The sequence below is a fragment of the Mesoplodon mirus genome (assembly GCF_964341445.2).
Source record: "Mesoplodon mirus genome assembly, chromosome: 2".
NCBI classification, from domain to species: domain Eukaryota; kingdom Metazoa; phylum Chordata; class Mammalia; order Artiodactyla; family Ziphiidae; genus Mesoplodon; species Mesoplodon mirus.
In genome coordinates, this window is record NC_138977.1 from 124,269,548 (window position 1) to 124,289,391 (window position 19,844).

The following is a 19,844-nucleotide window of genomic DNA, read 5'->3' on the forward strand; positions in this document are numbered from 1 at the left end:
GTAAATTTGTAGGAAAAAAATGTCATTTACAGTAACATTGTGAACCATTTAACTCTTTTGATTCAATAACCCTTATCTAGGGGGGGTCCTATAATCAGGTTATTTACACCAACCTCTTCATTGGTTGCTTTTGTAGAACATGAGCCATTATATTAAATGTCTCAATCTTGGGTGACCACGTGGTGTGCCCCAGGGTGTCCGCATGTTTGCATGGTGAGGAAAGGCCTCCGTGCCCTTCAGGTCATAGAGGCGGGAGGTCTCTTCAAGTTACCAGGCCGGTAACACTCGGTTCATTCCGAGTGGACTCTTGAGGTGTGTTTTTCCTTTAATGAGAGTTTCTCACTAATACTTGTGTTCTAAACCATTAAGTAGTGTAACGCATGTAAAACACTTGGGGTGCCTGGCGCCTTGCAAGGACTTAGTGGTTCGCTATTGTGACAGTAATGGTTATAACAATAAAAATAATAAAATCACCATCATTCCATTTTTATCCAAAAGTATAAATTTTGCTTCGGCATGAAAAGCAATCCTCTTGACTGCACTGTGCGCGTGGGGATAAAGTAACCCTAGAAGCGGCACACGCTGGGCTTGACTGACGCTTCCGGGTACTGGACTGTGGCTGGGGGCGCGACTCTGCTCACACTCCGTGGACACGGGGCCTCCAGGACGGCCTCAGTCACGCTGTCCCTAAGGGACGTGGAGGAGCTCGGGACTGATGAGGGTTCTCAAAGCACCAGTTACTAAATTTTAAAATGTGGAAAAACGGTGGTGTAAAAGTGACCCTAGTTCAAGAAGCCATTCCCCAAAGTAAAGACTCGAGCCTGGAAGGCCTTTGACGGTCAGGATTAGGAGACTTGTTTGAAATTATGGCATGATGGATTTTGAGTTGGTAGCCAGCCAGCGACCGACACGTGATGGGTGCGTTAGGAGCCAGCAGAGAAAGGGGCGCCTTCCTTTTTGATGGGGATGACTCGATGCCATGTCCACAGGAGCAGCGTAGACTTAGCCTCAGCTGAGTAAATAGGGGTGTGTGCAGGAGAGGGGGAGGGGGCGACGCAGTGTGTCTCAGCGCTGGGGTCAGGGGGGCCTCATCCCATGGGAGGCAGGAAGGTGCCCAGCAGGCAGAGGCAGATGTAGTCAGCATTGTTGTGGTCTCGCTGAGGAGCGCTGCTGGGGGGCAGAGTTCCCGAGAGGGCCTGCCCACAGCTTCCTGAAGGAGGGGAGTGGAAGGGGCTCCTGTTTTGAAAGAGCGTAGGGTCAGGCAGTAGTCTGTCTGCAGGAGTACAGATTCAGTATGCTGCTGTTATCGCGGGATGTCTTCATTTCCTAAGGTCAGAGTAATGCTGATTCACCCTGGGCTTTGGTCATTGGAGCTGACAGTTGTTGAGGTGACTTCGGCTATGCCATGCACAGAGTCACTGCCGTGACCACCCCTTCCACATGCCACACTAGGGCCTGGTGGGGAGGTGGCTGCGAGGAGGGCCTCTGGAACAAAACGGGAGGCCACAGGCGGACTTGTCTGAGTGTACAGAAGCTGAGATGGTAGCTGTTCCAGAGACGAAGGTAGCCCGCGGTACCGGAGCGGCGGCCCCGGCCCATGCCGCGTCGGGTAGAGCTGCTCCCACTGCCGCCCCAGACTCCTGTCTCCTTGGGCACCTTTCCCAGAGCCTTCAGCTGTGGGGGACTTAGGTGAGGCTGCCTCTGAGTCCTCTCTTCAGTATCTCGCACATTTATACCTCCCAACTGAAAGTAACCTCGCTGTTTTAAAGAGGATATTCCTAAAAACCGACAATAAACCTAAGTGAAGTTTCACAAGGAAGCAAAGTTTCAGAAACGTAAGGCAAAGGGTGGCTCTTTGCCGTGTGTGAGTGTGGGAGGGTTAGCCTGCTCCCAGGGTGGTCTCTGTGAGGTCCCCGTCCCAGCGTTAGCTGTGCCTGATGCCGTGGTTTTCGTGGGAAGTCCACGTAAAACCACAGGAACGTTTCAAGTGGAGCGCTCAGGGCCAGGGAGTGGGACGGTGGGGGCGGGGGGGTGGCCATTTCAAGAGGTTGCCGTGGTAGGGGACAGGAGCAGCTGAACACACCGGAGGAGGGGACAGCGGAAAGGCGAGCTTTGCCGCCCCTCTTCTTCTCCTGGGCCCTGGTCTGCTCGCCCAGGGTTAGGTCTGGGGTGTGTGAGTGTGGCCAGACTGGGGGCAACTCTCATACCTATTGAGTCTGTCTTAGAAATGTTCTAACGAAAAGTTAGACTGTAAATTAGCATCTACTTCCGAAAACAAAAGGTGTCCACGTGTGGGCTTAAAATTAGGGTTCTCCACCAAAAGCCTGGACGTTGGGCCCGCTGTGGCAGATGAAGAGCTGAGATTTTGTTCATCATTTCAGTAGCAGTGTAAGTGTTTTAAATAAAGGAGCATCCTCCATCCATTTGATGAGTCCAGTAGAAGGAGCAGTGCTTGCTTGGCGGGTGACTCTTGGCTGGCTTGGGCGAGGCCTCTTGCGGGCCCAGGTGGGCGAGAACCACCACCACCCCCCTCCGCCCAGGAGGGACTCCTGTCTGAAAGGGGAACTGGAGAGTACGGTCACTGTGACTTTGACAAGTGTGCCTGATCCCTTTTCCATTTGGTTGTTTCTAACTCAGCTCGCTTCTGAAGCGCATCTGCTCCTTTCAGGTATTGATTCACGTTTAAGGTGGTTCTGGTCAGCTAGTCGTTTGTATGTGGACCGGGTGAGAGCTGCCTTGACTTAGTGTGAAACTAGCATTTATGCTTTTAAAATCAATAGCTTCATCACCTCAGCTTTTAGAAACCTGTGAACAGAAGTAGTAATTGTTGAGGACTCAGTTTTATCTTTTAGATTATGAATCTAAATTATAGTCTTCTGCTGAAAGAACTGAAATATCACTATCTTATTAGAAAACGTTTCTCAAAATGCTCTCAAATCTATGATTGGCTTTCAATTTTTTTTTTTAAGAAATATGCTGACTCCTGTATATTTTAGGATTTTGGGTCAGTGAAATTGATTTTCATCCTTTTAAGTATTGTTTCTGCTGTTTTACCTAGAATATTAGAAATTAGTACTGATGTACTTGCCAGTGATGGAAAGTTGGGTGTCCTCTGCAGGTAACAAACACATGCCTTGCATCCCTCCATCTTGTCGCTTGTACTGCCGGGGTCAGGGGCCACTCGCTTTGGGCATTTCTACCAGCGAGGACACCCTGGGGGGCCCTCCCGCCTGCTCAGTGTCTGTTTAGGAACCAGACAGGCCTCATCTTGTGAGATGCCTTTGTAGCTACCTGGTTACCTGGTAGATCCACGGCTACAGTTTTTTCTGGCCTGAATGTAGGTGTTGGGGTTTTGCATATAATTCTTTGGCATGTGTTTTGAAGCATGTGCTAACCGTCCGGGGCATATTGCACCTTCCAGAAACGGCTGAGGTGGGGGAGGGCAGCCCGGCCTATCAGTGGGGGTGGGGTGGGTCACTCAGCGCTGCACTTGCAGCCACCGGCCAGGCCCCTCCCCAGCTCCCCTCTCTAGCCCACTCTCTGTGGGACAGCCCCCGCTGGGGACACAGTTGGGACAACGTTGGGTTGATAGGACATTTTAGAGACTCATTTTATCTGTGACGAGGGCTGGCCTTGCGTCTGGAACAGCAGCCCCACGGCCTGCCTGGCCACCACGTGGTTCTTACTGGCACCTCCTGGGGCTGCCTGGTTAGAAGGTGGGTGTGAGGATAGTGCCAGGGTGTGTTCCCACGACTCAGACCTGGACTTCGGGGGCAGCTAGGAAGGGTCGAGCTGTGTCATCTAGAGGGGTTGCTTTAATACAAGTTCAATAACTTTTCTTTGAATTGTAGTATTTCAGGTGATGAATGACTAATTTACAAATTACTTTAATTCCACCCTAGTATTTCACTGTGATATTAACTTGGAAGACCTGTTTGAGATTAGTCTTTTGACTTTAAGCTCATTAAATCTCCTGGGCACAGGATTCGTATCATTTGTCAATCCAAAATCCTATGTGAACACACTTCTAGTTATCTATTTCTTCCTTTACAAAAGCGTAACTTAAACATAAAAGTAATGTTGGTTTATAGAAATATCTGTTGTTCAAGGTCTGTAATTGTATTTTTAAAATGATGTAGTGTTCAACTTGTGAAGGGATGTGTTTTGTTAAAAGATTTGAACCTCACTGTAACTCTGTCCGAGGCGTAGGGGACTGCTCTCCAGCCCCGGCAGGGAGGGACCTGCCTGGGATTCGCATAAGTCGCTTCTCGAAGTCGGTTTAAATGTGTTCACTAGGTTACATTATGTTCGTTAATAATCATCCTGAAAAATCCCTGTAATGATCACGGAGACCACATTCTCTGCCCGTAGAGGAATGTATTTCTGAGGCAAACGGGCAGTTCCGTGCTGTCACATACTGAGTAGAGTAGAGTATTTTCAGACTGGAGGAAGCTGGAAAGTCAGGAGCTAAGCTGCTGGTCGAGCAGCCGCAGGCATGGCTCTGGTGGATTCGGGTGCGGCGGGAAGTGCCCGGCAGTCCGCGTCCGTCCACTCAGTCACTGCGTTTTTCTCTTTCCGAATGCATCCTATTGGATATGGAATAGACCGTAGAGGTCGTAGCCTGAGATTTGGGACTGTGTTGGGACCGTGCAGGTGAATGTGTCGCTTTCACAAACGCATCTCCGAGTAAGTACCGGCCCCTGGTGCACGTGGAGGTGGAGCCTGCAGCCGGAGCCAGGTGCCCGCCCGCTCTGCCCTCAGACCCCCGGCCGGCCGTGTGCTAGGGGTCCGCTGAGTCGCGGGGAAGGGTTGCGGTGGGATGGAAGCTGGACCCTCCGCACCCGTCACGGACTGTGCTGTTGTAAGGTCTGATGCTGTGTGTGTATCTTAGACCCATCAGGACATGCGCCTCGTGTGTGTCGTGAACATTTATACTTCCATTCAAAATATGTATTCAGTGTTTATTTCCTCAAACCAGACTTTGTTAATTTAGGAAATATCTCCAAGTGGAAACGTGCTCACTTTTTCTGTAAATCTTAAATAAAAGGTGCTGTTCCTTCCTTTGACCCAGGACTGGTCTGTGTTTTCTGTCTTTCTCTCCGTGCATTTTTTCTTTTTCTTTTTTTTTCTTTTTTCTTTTTCTTTTTCTTTTTTTTCTTTTTTTAGCTTTTAAATTTGTTGCAGCCACGTTGAGGGAAGAACCTGGGTTGGTGGGTCGGGCACCGGGCTCTTCCCTGGAGCCCACGTGAAGGCCCTTTCTTTGGGCCTCGGTTCTCAGGCGGCCTAGTGGGACCGGGGCCAGCGGGGCTGCTGCCCTTCCCAGTGCCCGGCTGCCCCAGCAGCTGCTGCAGACTCGCCTCAGGTGCTCGCCCCCATCTGTGACCCTGCATCTGACGGACACGTTGAATTGGGGTTTGAACTCAGAGCATTCTTCCAGTTTACTGCCTTCTTTCGGGTGTCAGTGTGGAGGGCTAGGAGGTGAGCCGTAGGGGAGGGCTCCACTGGGTAGCCTCACGGCAGCGGGCTGAGACCTGTGCCTTAGTGCTGTTCATGCTGTCAAGCCTAGGAGAGCGTCCAGGCTGGCACGGTGGCTCACACACCCGTCACCCTGCCACCGGTGCCAAGTCAGCAGCAACACATCCCTTGAAAAAGTCAGCCCACTTTAACACCAGGTTTTAAGTCAGCAAAAACCCTTTTGTTTATCAGGGGTTTTTCCTTCTGCTGTTCCCTGTAGTGTCAGGGAGGTAAATCTGGGAAAATTTCACTGGTGAGGCTACAGAATTGGGTGAATGGCCTGCTGGGGTTTCTTTTGTTTTTTGGTGGTTTTTTTAAAAAAACAGTGTGGCCCGATTCAATTTCTAGCTTTGTGTTCACTGGCAAGCAGCAAGCCTAGATCATAATTACTGGTTGCTGTGATTATTGAGGTGTACAGGAAATGTAGCTTTATACGCTCTGTTGAAAAATTCAGTTTTCAACATTTATTTGATAAACATCAGAAAAATACCAAATGTGTTTTTAGGCTTTAAAACAAACCTGAATTTGATATATGAGAAAGTTTTCTGACTAAAGATTTATTGATTTCTATTTAAAGATTTGCTATTGCTGGTCAAGTGAGGGAAAAAGCTGTGTACAGTGATGAGGGGAGGCTGTAGCCCGGCCTCACTCATCGCTGGTAAATGAAGGCGAGACGGACGGAACACGGCCCGTGAGTCACTGCATTTGCTCCGAGTCCCCGTCTCTCCGCCTGTCGCGCGGACTGCCGTGGGCACAGGCGGCAGCTTGTGCCCCCTCCCCACCTGGCCCCGTGGGGGGGAGGTGAACGGGCGGGTGGTCAGTTACGGGTGCGATGAGTCTGGAAGACCGGCTCCTGACCTCGGTGAGCACGCGCGTCCCGAGTCACTGACCGTCCGACCATGGCCGGAGTGACACAATCGCGCCACCAAGGCCTGCACTTGACACAAAAGCGTGTTGGGGGTTAACTTGTTTCCCTTCCCTTAAGGTGGTTGAACCTTTAGCAGATCGGGTAAGAAAAGCCAAGATTCTGGGTCCCCAAGCCCATCTTAGGTCACCTACTAGACCAAATTGGGTTTTCATAAAAGTTACTTCACTTTTAAGGAATGGGGAGAGGCTGTAAAGCCTTGTGCCCCTTGCGCACATTGTGTACCAAAAATCAAGCGGGTTGGAGCCCGTTTCCGAATTTGTACACAGCTTATCGGCAAGTGTGTCGTCACGGACACCAGTGGTGCCGCGTGTGAGGGGAGCTGGCGGGGCTGCTGGCGGCCACTGTGAACTGTCGTCCGCCTCCTTCCTCCCAGGTCTCGGATGGCCCCGGAGACGAGCCCCCGGAGTCCCCAGACGAGAGTGCGGACGAAACCCAGACCGAAGTGTCCGTCTCGTCTAAAAGGTCTGAACGAGGAGTGACCGCCAAGAAGGAGCATGTGTGTCAGGTGAGGGGTGGGCGGCCTCCGACGCAGCCGGTTGGGGAGCCCGGCCTCGTCGGCCCTCCTCCCTCCCCTCAGCCAGGGCCCCAGAGCCCCAGGGGTCGGGGGATCGTGTGGAGTTTTGCTTCTCACACTTGGTCTCACGCCCCTGTCGCCCGCAGCTGTGCGAGAAGCCGGGCAGCCTGGTGCTGTGTGAGGGCCCCTGCTGCGGCGCCTTCCACCTGGCCTGCCTGGGCCTCTCCCGGAGGCCGGAGGGGAGGTTCACGTGCAGCGAGTGCACCTCAGGTACGCCCCGCCCCGCCCCGCCCCACCCCACCGTGCGCTCCGGCTCTCGGCCGAAGTTACCATCCACCTCCTGTCCCCTGGCCGGACTCTTCACAACTGGTGCTGTGTCAGGAGGACACCCGGAGCCTTCCCGGAAGCCCCCGGGGCCGGCTGTGGGGCACCTCCGCAGTTGGTTTACTGCCCTCAGAGGGAGGGTGGGAGCCTTTCTTGGGAGGAGCCCCTTCCCCAGAGTTCCTGGCTCATTTGAGGACGCGCCCCGCCTGGGCCGCCTGGTCAGACCGGCCTGTCCCTGCGGCAGAGCCGGGGCTCAGATCCTGGCGGGGTTGAAGGAGGAGCCAGTGCTCTAGCCACGAGGAGCTGCAGCTCAAGTCCTGTTCTGTGCCCCTCTCTCCACCCCTCCAACCCCGTCAGGGATTCACTCGTGTTTCGTGTGTAAGGAGAGCAAGACCGACGTCAAGCGCTGCGTCGTGTCACAGTGCGGGAAGTTCTACCACGAGGCCTGCGTGCGCAAGTTCCCGCTGACGGTGTTCGAGAGCCGGGGCTTCCGCTGCCCTCTGCACAGCTGCCTGAGCTGCCATGCTTCCAACCCCTCAAACCCAAGGCCGTCGAAAGGTACAGACGCGAGCGAGAGCCTCCATGCCGGTTTGACACGGTCCCGGGCGCATAGAGGGCAGGCAGTGGCTGTCAGGCTTGTCACCAGAGAGCTTTGCCTCTGATGTAGATTTGGAGGAACGGTTGGTGGTTCTTCTGTCACTGACTCCACACGGGGTGGGGATGGGGGGTTGGTGGTTAGGGTCTTTCTTGATGTTCTCCTTCCTTCCTGCCCTAAATGTCGTCTTAAAGATCCCTGGCTTTAGGAGCGGGAGGCCTTTGAGCCATTTTGATGGATTCTATTTGTTCTGGCTTTAATGGTCCTTCACGTGCGAGAAAAATATTTTAAAGTTCAGTCACATCTACATTATGTCACGTTAGGTCTGTGGGCTTCGGGGTGGCGGGTGACCTTTGCTTCCTGACGCCAGCGGTTCTCAGCCGGCCCTCCAGGGGACACACGGCCATGTCTGGAGATGCTGGGGGCTCTCTGCTGGCACCTAGCGGGTAGATACCGGGGTGCTGCTAAACACTGTCCCGTGTACAGGACGGCCCCGCGGGCCCCCGCTGGGCCAGCAGTGCCCAGGCCGAGAAACCCTGGTTGACCTCATTTTAGAAAACAGCGTTTTAAATGCCTGACGGTTTTCTGACATCGTTTTGAAGCACCATCGCCTTAAGGAAATGTGTTTTCATGACATCTAATAAATATCCTTACCCTCCCACTCTAGTTATTTTTTTCATCAACTGCTTCCAGTGTATTTCCACAGCAGCCCTGCAAACCTGTGGAGGCTTGGTTCCTTGGGGTGCCCTGCTCAGTGCCTTGGGCTCTGGGGTGTCTCCCCTTCTCCAGGTAAAATGATGCGGTGTGTCCGATGCCCGGTCGCCTACCATGGTGGGGACGCGTGTCTGGCGGCGGGCTGCTCGGTGATCGCGTCCAACAGCGTCATCTGCACGAATCACTTCACCGCCCGCAAGGGCAAGAGGCATCACGCCCATGTCAACGTGAGCTGGTGCTTCGTGTGCTCCAAAGGTGAGGAGCCCCCCCGCGTCCAGCCCTGTGATTCCGTCGGGTCCATCAGGATGGTCAGAGTGCTGCTCCTCCAGGCACTCCCAGGGCCGAGGGTGGGGGGCCGGCTGCAGCGCCTTTCAGGCTCTGGCTCTCCACCCTCCTGCTGCCGCCCCGTGCTTGCTTGCACGCATAGTCACATACGTGGTATCTCTGAGTTAACCGTGACCGTTTCACAGGCTTATGGGACTTCGTTAGTGGTGAAAACAAAACGTGCTTTGTGTTTACATGCAGGTGACTCTTTTTAAGCTACTGTCTGAGGGTCAGAGGGTAAGAGCTGTAGACTGGGAAGGCCGTGGGGCTGAGCCGGGCGGGTGGGGCTAAACGGCGCCCTCTGTGCAGGGGGAAGCCTGCTGTGCTGCGAGTCCTGCCCGGCGGCCTTCCACCCCGACTGCCTGAACATCGAGATGCCCGACGGCAGCTGGTTCTGCAACGACTGCAGGGCCGGGAAGAAGCTGCACTTCCAGGACATCATCTGGGTGAAGCTGGGGAACTACAGGTGTGGGAGGAGGCGCCTGCTCCTCTTTCCTTGTTCAAATGTCTTCTTTTACTTTACAGAACTTAACGCATTGAAATTACTGTCACTCTCTCTGAAGAGTCTGTGAATCCTGTTTTTAATATTTATAATAGATGGTGGCCGGCAGAAGTTTGCCATCCCAAAAATGTTCCCCCAAATATTCAGAAAATGAAGCACGAGATTGGAGAATTCCCTGTGTTTTTCTTTGGGTCTAAAGATTATTACTGGACGCATCAGGCGCGAGTGTTCCCGTACATGGAGGGGGACCGGGGCAGCCGCTACCAGGGGGTCAGAGGGATCGGAAGAGTCTTCAAAAACGGTACGGAGGCTGGTTCCCAGGTGGTCGGAGACAGCGCGCTCGGGTGCCTTTGCTAGTCCTGATTTCTGCTTCCAAATGTTTGACCTCTGTAGAAAACGCTGGACTCAGCATTCCAGCTGTACTTTACATTAGAAAAAAGTAGGTCTGTAGACTGGTTTGTTGAAGCAGAGGGTAAGAGGTACTGTTTAATGACTTTTCTAACATTGGTCTGTGGTGACTTTCACTAACACGCATTAAAGCTATTTTTAAGAAATTATCTGCGTACTAATTTCCAGGAATCCCTTACCGCTTGCCTTTACATGAGATGGCGGCGTGCAGGAAACTGGCCTGCGGTCCGGGCCTTGCGCACTGGCTTGCGGGCTCCCTTTGCCCATGAGCAGACACTCAGGTGCCCTGAGGGGCAGGTGTGGGCAGGTCGACAGGATGCCCTGCCCCCGACTCCACAGCCTGGGTGGGGACAGAGAAGATGGCACACAGGTCTCGCCCGGGCGACCAGAGGGGATGGGACGGGCGGCAAGTGAGGACGGCGGGGAAGTGGGGCCTGTGCCCTCGCCCCTTCCGGGGAGGTGGCCGCAGGCCCTCTGCTCGCCTGGGGCCTCCGCACACAGCTGACCCATCAGCTTTCTCAAGGATTGTTACAAAAGGGAGGTCCCCGGACGCGGACACGTGGTGGCTTAGGGTCGGCTGGCAGATGCGGAGGCCGGACGCGCTGCGCTCCCTCGCCGAGAGGCCCCACCGAGCTGCCCCCGGGTTCTCTAGCCAGCGGGCGTCCCCGAGCTCCCGTCTGTGTGGACGCCGTGCGGCCCACCTCTGGTCTTAAGGAAACTGCAGACAACACTTAGCAGTGAGATGGAAGTTTAGACTAAACCGTTAAAATACAGAGCGTAAAGGGCGGATGTGTCGATTTGCTAAAATCTTTCACTCACACTTTGTTGACTTTTTAGCACTGCAAGAAGCCGAAGCTCGTTTCCGTGAAATCAAACTTCAAAGGGAAGCCCGAGAAACACAGGAGAGCGCGCGCAGGCCCCCGCCCTACAAGCACATCAAGGTGACCGTCCTGGCGGGGCTGGGGCAGGGGGTGGGGGTGAGTCACTCTCAGGCCCGCGGACTTTTCCTCCCCAGGCTGGGCTCAGCGGCCAGGAGGCTGGCCACAAGCGAGGGTCTCTGCCCGGGACAGCTGCACGAGGCGTCCTAGGCGGGGAGAAGATGCCGTTGTCACCCGGCGTGACCTTTGCCACGCGGCGGCACGGGGTGTGGGCAGGGGTTTCTGCCCAGGCGGTCTCTGCTTTGCCTCCGGGTGAGGCTCAGCCTGCTGGTCAGTGGGGGCTAGAACTACAGTCTTGGCCAGGCTGCCTGGGGCAGGAGGAGCAGAGGGACAGGCCGAGCCCCTGGACCACGCACGCCGTCACCAAGTGCCGCAGACAGGCTCAGAGGAGCGGTGGCCCCCCCAGGCCAGTGTGCGGCCGGAGCCCCTGACAGAGCGCTCTTCCACCTCGGGGTGTGGGGAGTGCAGGAGGGCGGGCAGGGGCCGTGTTCCCCAGTGCGTGGGCCTGGAGCCCCGCAGGAAGTGCCAGCACCTGGCGCTCCGCAGCCGACCGCACTCGGCAAGCCGGTGCACCCGCACCCTGTCGCCCGGGGCCCTGCGGCCTCTCGACGCGTGCTGGCCACCTTCTGGCAGCTCAAGGGCTCAGTCTTTGCTCCTAAAATCTGGACTGCGGTCAATGTCTGTGTGAAGGAAGCATTCCCTGTACTAATGTGTGTTTAGTCTTTTTTTGGGGATGAGTTCCCAGCCATGCAATTACTGGGTCAGAGAGCATGAAACTGGGATTCCTGAGGCCTATTCCAGATTTTACCCCAACACGCTGGCATCACTGCAGTTTCTCCCCCAGCAGGGGAAGAGGGCGTCTCTCACCACGGTTTCCCTAGAGCTGCTCATTTCTGCTTTTCTTCTTTTCAATTCAGTTCTTTTCAATTATTTTTCTTCTTTTCAATTCTCCCTGCTGCTTTATCGTTTGCTCTGGTTTCTTAACAAGGAGCCGTGAGTTGACAAGGGCGGGGCCGCCGTGTGCCCGCCTCCTTAGGCGCCTCTGTATGCTGGGTGAGGGGGTCTGCGAGGGGATCAGGTCTCGTGGCGTTGGCTGGGTGCCCCGCGTCACTGAGCAGTCCCACGCGGTCTCTCTCCTCTGCCTGGCTCTCGGATGAACGAAGAACACAGTGCTGAGATGAGCCAGCATGGGGTGCTGCGGGGACTGCCCTGCCGCCCACCTCGCGAAGCTTCCAGCGCAGGGCTGGGCCCGCCTCCACCTGCCTCCCCACCGTGTCCCCGCTTGGCCTGAGTCTGAAAGGCCACCGGGAGGCTTGGATGGGTGGGTGGGGTAGGAGCGGCAGCCGGGACCCTGGCAGCGCTCCGGGGCGAGTGGGCTGAGGCGGCGGCTCTCGCCCGCAGGTGAACAAGCCTTATGGGAAAGTGCAGATCCACACGGCGGACATGTCCGAGATCCCCAAGTGCAACTGCAAGCCCACCGACGAGAACCCCTGTGGCTCCGACTCGGAGTGTCTGAACCGCATGCTGATGTTCGAGTGCCATCCGCAGGTGTGCCCGGCGGGCGCGTTCTGCCAGAACCAGTGCTTCACCAAGCGCCAGTACCCCGAGACCAAGATCATCAAGACAGACGGCAAAGGCTGGGGCCTGGTGGCCAAGAGGGACATCAGGAAGGTGTGTGTGTGTGTGTGTGTGTCCAAGAGGGACATCAGGAAGGTGTGTGTGTGTGTGTGTCCAAGAGGGACATCAGGAAGGGGTGTGTGTGTGTGTGTGTGTCCAAGAGGGACATCGGGAAGGGGTGTGTGTGTGTGTCTATCCCCAGGGCTCACTCGCTGCTTCCTCGGACTTGGCTTTGCCCATGGTGCTTTTGCACTCATGTGAGAACAGTATTTCAAAAACGGTTTTTGAGTTGTTACAACTGAGGATTGTAAAACATTACGTGAAAGATATCTATCAGAGTGAAACCCTTAAATTCCTTGAAACGCGCCTTCAGTCAGAATTCTGACGGCTGCGGTTGGGAAGGGAAAGGTTTGCTTAGAAGGGCAGCCAGAAGGGTCACCAAGCAGAGCGTTGTGGACGCGGCTCCCATGGGGGCCGTCCCGGGACAGTGCGGGACCAGGCTGTCGGGAGGTGACAGGGACCACGCACAGCCTGTCTCCGCTTGCAGGCTGAATGGCGGAACTGCGTGCTTGTTGCAGCGAGCGCGGGCAGCCTCAGACCCAGGACTGTTCTCGGCTGATCCCAGCAGCGTCAAGAAGGCTGCTTTGAAAGAGAAAAACCCCAGCAGCCCTGTTCCTGCACCTGCCTTGCCTGCTGGTTCATCCAGGCTCTTGCAGGAGCCCTGCTCTGTCTCTGCTGGGGAGGTCGAGCGGTGAGGGCGGGTTCTGTGGGAGCTGGGAGCTGACGGTTACAAGCGCCCCCAAGACACGGGAGTGCTGGGAAGCAAGGGTTAGCGCGTTGCTGCTTCCAGAAGAAGGCTCAGGTACAGGCTTCAGTGACAGCCTTCACGAAACACGCATAGAACCGCCCGCCTTGGCCGTAACGTCCAGGGACTTGGCGAGCCCCTGCCCGATGCCTGCTCCTGTCGTGGGCTCTGGGTCCCAGTGCCGAGGCTCGGCCGGGCTGTTGGCCATCAGCAGCGCGCTCCTCTGGTTTCCAGGGAGAGTTCGTGAATGAGTACGTGGGGGAGCTCATCGACGAGGAGGAGTGCATGGCGAGGATCCGACGCGCACATGAGAACGACATCACCCACTTCTACATGCTCACCATAGACAAGGTAACGTGGTGCGTCTTCAGGGTCCGTGTCTGTCTGCACGGGGCTTCCGTGGCTGGACTGCACACCAGGTGGTGCTGTCGTGTCGCCTGCGTAGGTGTGTTTCGGGCACCTGTGCTTGTCTCCTCAAGCAGTGTCTTTTGGCCACCGCCCGAGGGCCAGGGTGAGCAGCTCTCGGCGTGGGGCCTCCTGGAGCGTCACGTGTCCCTCTGACGCGTGACGGGCACACTGAACAGTCTTTCCCAGGGTCAGGGAAGAGCAAGATTAGGGGAGTTGCACATCCTTCCGGGTACATAATGGAGTCTTCTGGGGTGCTTGTTAGGTGCCTGAAGCCCAGGTTTGTGAACATTTGTCTGCTGGAGGGGTCAGCGTTCTCAGCAGGTGGGTAAGACGATTTGTCACGAGTGCAGGTGGAGAAGAGCGGGCACATCCGGGACACCGGGTGCCCAGCTGACAGGCCCCTTCTGGTCGCTCCAAGGAGACACAACCCCAGGAGGTGGCAAGTTTACATACCCTCTGCCATCCCCCCTCATTTTTGGGGGTGGTGGTGAGGGGGGTTATTTGATTAGAAATGGGAACCCTAGGCCTATGCCTTCCTGTGTTTAGGCGTCTAAATTTGAACTACTTACATGTTGTGAAAAATGCCAGGTTGATCACTTAACATACAGATTAGTCCCTGAAATGATAATTCACTGAGGGCACCTGGCTGAAGCCAAGATAAAGTCCATGATGCATGAGACGTTGAAACAATTCATACCTCATCCATTTCCTGCAAGAGTAAAAGATAAGCCATACCTCCCTAAACGTGTACAAATGCAACAGAACAGGATCTCCGTAAGCAGACCCTCACATAGAAGGCTTAGCTTTCGGTGAGAATCTGAGGGAATAAGATTAAATCTGAAAGAAAGGATTAAATATGTTACAGATGGTTAAAGCCATAAAAGGAGATGTAGAGATACAGGAACAAGACATTGAGGGATAAATCAGGCAGATTTGAACCAACAGTTAAAACTGGGAGTTAACATATAGTCATTGAAAATAACCCAGTGGATGGGTTAAGAAAAGTTAGACCACAGCAGGGAAGTGACTGCAGTAGAAGGAGCATCCGAGAATCCGTCAGGACGCGCGGCACAGGAAGATAGAGTGATGAGGCTCGGAGAAAGAGGCCGAGAGGTGGGAAGACAGACGTTCAGTAGATGTTCCAGAAGGAAGACGGGAGACCTGGGGGAGAGGCGAGGTGGAAAAAGAATTTTATGGAATCTCTGTGACATGGATCATTTCATGGATGAAGCTGAACAAGTTCTGTGCAGGATAGATAAAAATAAATCTATACCTAGGTATGTTGTTTAAAAAAAAAAAAAGCCTGTAAGATGCCATACACTACAAAGATGAAAAGCAACAGAGAGGGACTTCCCTGGGGGTCCAGTGGTTAGGACTCAGTGCTTTCACAGCTGAGGGCTCAGGTTCAATCCCTGGTCGGGAACTGAGATCTTACAAGTCACGCAGTGCAGCCAAAAAAAAAAAGAAAAAGGCAACAGAGAAAAAAAAGATAGAGCATGTTCCAGGGAACGACAGTTGGATGGTCAGCCTCCTCCAAGTATGATGGAAACCAGGGACACTCCTGCTCCTCAGGGAAAAAAACCGTTGACCCTGTACCTCTCACCCTCCGGACCGGGACCAAGCGAGCTGACCATCAGCATCACGTGGCGGAGGAGATAGTAAAGGAGGTTCTTCAAGGGCTTCAGAAGTTACGTGTGAGGCGTGAGAAGGATGGTGGACAAGAGGTGGTGCACGTGTGGGTGTGGTTGTCACAGGTGCCGATTGCTGGTGAATGTGGGGCAGCGGGGCCGGGATGGCGGTCACAGAGGGCATCAGACGAGGCCAGTGTGAGCTGCGTGTTTGGTGTGGATGGAGGGGAGACTTCACTAACTCGTGCTTTTTCGGGCATACACAGGAAATGACTGAATGAGTAGAAATGGAAAGTGTAACTTCCACCTTATGAGAGAGTGGAAAAGGGCATAAAGAAAAGTCTCAATCAGAGAAAGAAAGGGAGGGAGAGGGAGGAAAAAAGGAGAAAAGATAGTAATCAGAAAACACGAGGTAGGGAGTTCCCTGGGAGTCCCGTGGTTAGGACTCAGCTCTCATTGCCCAGGGCCCTGGTTCGATCCCTGGTCGAGGAACTAAGATCCCACAAGGCGCTGCCAAAAAACCCCTTGATCTATAAAAATTAAAAAGTCTATGCATAGGATCTTGGTAGAAGATGGTGGTGCTCAATTCCAAAGCAGCAACAAAAAGATACACGAAGTACATCTTCAGTGAAACTAAGGGCCTCGTCCCCCACGAGCAGACGGAAGACGCCGTCTGAGAGCGGGACTCGGAGGCTGAGGTGCTGTAGAGCTGGCGCCTCTAGGCCCCCCGCCCCCGAGGTGCCTGCCCCCAGCAGGACTGAGCAGTCCCGACTCACCTCCTCACTGCTGACGGTCGCACAAGAGGATGAACTAGCAGACGTATATCCAGTGGTCTCAGAAGGGGGCCTCAGAGAAAGAAGGGTGGGTGGGGTCCCAGGGACCTGTGGTGACAGGCCTCGGAAGGACCGTCTTCCAAAGTAAGGCAGCTTTCTGTGAGGCAAAGAGAGGGTGCCCGAGGCTCTAGAGCCTGGGGAGCTATGGGCCATCAGGTGACCGCAGAGCAGGGAGCCCAGAGACAGGACAGCCAGCACGCAGCCAGCAGCTGCTCCAGGAACCCCAGCTCGTTTCGGGAGAACCTGACGATACAGGGCCACAGAACCTCCCTGTGGCTGGGGCAACACGGCCAGAGCTGGGACCATCGCGCCCCAGCGGTCAACGTGTGTTTCTCAAGCACGAGGGGTTCGGGACGGCCAGTTAGCACGCCGAGCTGGACCTCGAACTTGGAGCCCTGAGAGTGAAATGAGCAGCAGCCAGAGCTTAAACCGCCTGGAGTGGCGCCTGAGCAGACGCAGGACGGACACGGCACGGCGGGCAGAGAGGAAGGTCAGAAAGAAGGCGTGGCCAGGGGGACAGGCCACGAGGGTCTCTCTGCGTGATGGGAGTCTAGGTGTTGAAAGAATACCCTGTGTTTCAGGGGCAGTCCATCCAAAATGGTCAACATAATAAATATCTTATTAAAATTACTGGACATAACAAGGAACCCTCTGGCTAGCTTGGCCAAAAAATTGAGTTACTTGTAAGGGGAAGAAAGGCCGTCTCGAGGCTTCTCATGGCAGAATCCAGTGCCTGAGCACAGAGGAGCAGCACTGATAAAGTCTTCAAGGAAAGTGTGAACTGGAGACTTTCTCTCCAGCTGACTGGTTCTTTAGACGTGGATGTCAGAGTGACAGGTGTGGACACGGGAGCTAAGGGCATCGGTCCCCTGGGGGAAGCTGCTGAAGGATGGGTTCCAGGCGACCCCGCAAAGCGACTGGTGACGGTACAGGTATCGGGAACTTGTGCCGAACTGTGACTCCTGACGGCGACAGAGAGGGGAGGCCAGAGGGGGGTGAACTCACCTCTGATGGTGATGCCCCCGAGTCAAGCTGGTACAGCGAGTAGGAGTGGTTCTCAGCGTTGTTAAGTATTAAGGCAAGAATGCTACTGAGAACTGGGCTGTAAGGACGGAGGTGGGTCGGGGGAGACCACTGCAAGAGGAGGTGCGGGTGCCGTATGCAGGCAGAGATGCCCTCGATAAAGGGCAACCAGCAGGGGAAATAAAGTTCCCAACATAACAGGAACATCAGTATTTAAAAAACCCCATTACTTCATAGTAAAAGGCTTAAAACCCAAATAAACAAGCAAATTAGATTGATAGAATCGTGCCCAACATATGAGTCATATATGTAAAAGGGAGTTGGATTAACTCATCTATTAAAAGATTTCCAGATTGGTTCATAAAGCGAAGCCTATTTCTCTGCTGTATCTAAGAAACAGAGATCCTGAAAGTTGAAAATAAAATTGTGCACAAAGGTGTGTCAGGTGAAGTCAAATTAAAAAAGAATTGTTCTCAGACAAGGCAAAACTTGGGCCCCAGTGCATTCAGTGAGACAGAGGAAGGCCTTTTAACGTCAAAAGCGCCGCCAGGGACCAGGACACATCCTACAGGATGTGCCCAAATAACAGAGCAGCCGCACCCCCAGAGCCACAATTCGGGGAGGCACAGGAGACAGCCAAGTGAGGGAGAGTCTACTGTGGATTCACCTCTTGGAACAAGAGGTCCTAGGCAGAGAGTCAGCATGGACTAAGCACCAACTAAAAAGAGAAGCAGCCGTGCAGAGAGCCCGTGGCCGCAGTGGTGTGACAGCGGGAACGGGAAACGGCGTCAGGTTCATCAGTAGAGGACAGCCGGGCACCAGCATCTCGGCACTGAGCCAGTGCAGCCGCTCAGAGCAAGTTCAGCGGTTCCTTTCAGCGAGGCAGGAGCACGCTGCAGAGCACGCACTTCTGAGATGTGTCCACCTTCAGAGGAGCAGCTAGCGTCTGGGTGTGAGCATGTGGCTGAGGCCCCCGCCTGGGGCCGCCCGTCCAGGGCAGGGGAGCCTGGCAGGCATCTCGATGCCTCGCTCCTGGGGTACCTGTGTTTACACACGTCCTGTCCCCCACTCACAGACACCGTGTGGCGTTACCACGTGCCCGTGATGCTTTTTGTGGCCTAGTTTTAAGTGCCCTCCCGCCTCCGGTACGTCTTTCTCCCGTCCCTTCCGGTCATGCGGTCGACGAGAGACCCTTAGGGTGAGGAAGCCGAGGTCACCGCTCCCTGATGCCAGGCGATTGCATCGTCTGGGTCTTGCCACAATAGGAGTACATCTCCACGTACACATAGGCGCTTGCCTTTCGGGGGGTCGAGTCCCGGGAGCACGAAGGTGGGACCCTCATCGCTTTGCCCGGGTGCGTCTCAAGACTGCTTCTGCCGCGGGGGTTGGCCCCCCTCCCATCAGCCGGCGTGGCCTCATGGCCTCAGGACGTTCTCCTTGCTTCCTCCACCGCTGGTCTGTCTCGACTTCCTGGCTGGTTTGTGTCATAAGCGGTCAGTCTTGTCCCCTGTCAGGCTGTTGGTGTCCGGCTCCCTCGTTTGCCATCTGACGCCAGGGAGCTCGGCTCACCACCCCCCGCTCACCAGCGCTCGGTCCCTCCGTGTGGTGCTGACCTGCCTGCCCTCTGTGAGCAAGAGAAACAGGACTGGTTTGGGGGTGTCCCATCTGAGTGGACCTGGGAGACCACGGTTCTCAGTACAACACCAGTTGTCCAGCACGATGGTGACAGTTCCATTTGAATGAGAACGTGATGGCTGAGAGTTGACCACGTATGTAGATGCTGCTTGAAACTTGAGTTGTGCCTTACAGGACCGTATAATCGATGCTGGCCCCAAAGGAAACTATTCCCGGTTCATGAATCACAGCTGCCAGCCCAACTGTGAGACCCTCAAGTGGACAGTGAACGGTGACACTCGCGTGGGCCTGTTTGCCGTGTGTGACATTCCTGCAGGTACGGTGCCTCCGGGGCTCCCCACAGGGCTCCCAGCCGAGCGGGCAGGTGGAGGGGCCCTTGTCTGATGCTGCGTGTGGGCGGACCGCCGGGCTCGGGGAGGGCGGGCGGCTGGCGATTCGGAAGTTGTGTTTTGTTTGGAACGTGCACCTTGCAGCGTAGAATCGAAAGCTGTGTGGGGATAGTACAGGTGCGCCGACAGGCGCAGGGCTCGTAGACCTGATGCAGGCTTCTTGGCAGGGTCGGGAGAAGGGCAGTGTCCCAGTGTGGCTTGTCTCCCTCACCCAGGGACAGAGCTGACCTTCAACTACAACCTCGACTGTCTGGGCAACGAGAAAACAGTCTGCCGGTGCGGGGCCTCCAACTGCAGCGGGTTCCTTGGGGACAGGCCCAAGGTGAGCGGTGGTGGGAGCGGAGTCTGCCGGGCGGGGCGAGGACGGCAGGGGAGGCCAGGCGCGAGACTCCGTGGCTGCTTGCTGCGCTCGCGGGCTGTGGCTGCCCCTGCAGAGGCCACAGGGTGCTGGGGCTTCACAGCCTGGAGCCGGGAATCCAAAGTCAGAGCCTCCGTATTCCCCTGGGGCGGGTCTGCCCCCCAGCGCCTGGCGGCACGTGGCGTTCTGCCTGCGTGTCTGTTTCCGCGTCTCTTTCACAAGGACGCTGGTTGGTCGTGCAGGGTTAGGGCCCACTGCTTTACATCTGCAGCAATCCTACTTCCAAGCAAAGTCACATTTGAGGTTCCGGGAAGGACATGGCTTTGCGGGGGGGGACATGGCTCCACCCAGCACACTTAGCCCCTTCCCTGTGCTGGGTAAAACCCG

General features: G+C 55.2%; 1 protein-coding gene across 8 annotated transcripts in view; it reads left to right on the forward strand.

Moving 5' to 3' along the window:
• Positions 1 to 19,844, forward strand: part of NSD2 (nuclear receptor binding SET domain protein 2) — a 77,352-nt gene that overhangs the window by 52,482 nt on the left and 5,026 nt on the right. For all 8 annotated transcript variants that reach the window (XM_082603289.1, XM_082603292.1, XM_082603288.1 and 5 more), the window contains 11 exons: positions 6,816 to 6,947; positions 7,103 to 7,226; positions 7,638 to 7,838; positions 8,665 to 8,844; positions 9,223 to 9,379; positions 9,511 to 9,716; positions 10,661 to 10,764; positions 12,163 to 12,432; positions 13,418 to 13,534; positions 18,885 to 19,026; positions 19,315 to 19,421. In XM_082603289.1, the coding sequence (XP_082459415.1) occupies positions 6,816 to 6,947; positions 7,103 to 7,226; positions 7,638 to 7,838; positions 8,665 to 8,844; positions 9,223 to 9,379; positions 9,511 to 9,716; positions 10,661 to 10,764; positions 12,163 to 12,432; positions 13,418 to 13,534; positions 18,885 to 19,026; positions 19,315 to 19,421 (1,740 nt within the window). The remainder of the gene's footprint in view (positions 1 to 6,815; positions 6,948 to 7,102; positions 7,227 to 7,637; positions 7,839 to 8,664; positions 8,845 to 9,222; positions 9,380 to 9,510; positions 9,717 to 10,660; positions 10,765 to 12,162; positions 12,433 to 13,417; positions 13,535 to 18,884; positions 19,027 to 19,314; positions 19,422 to 19,844) is intronic.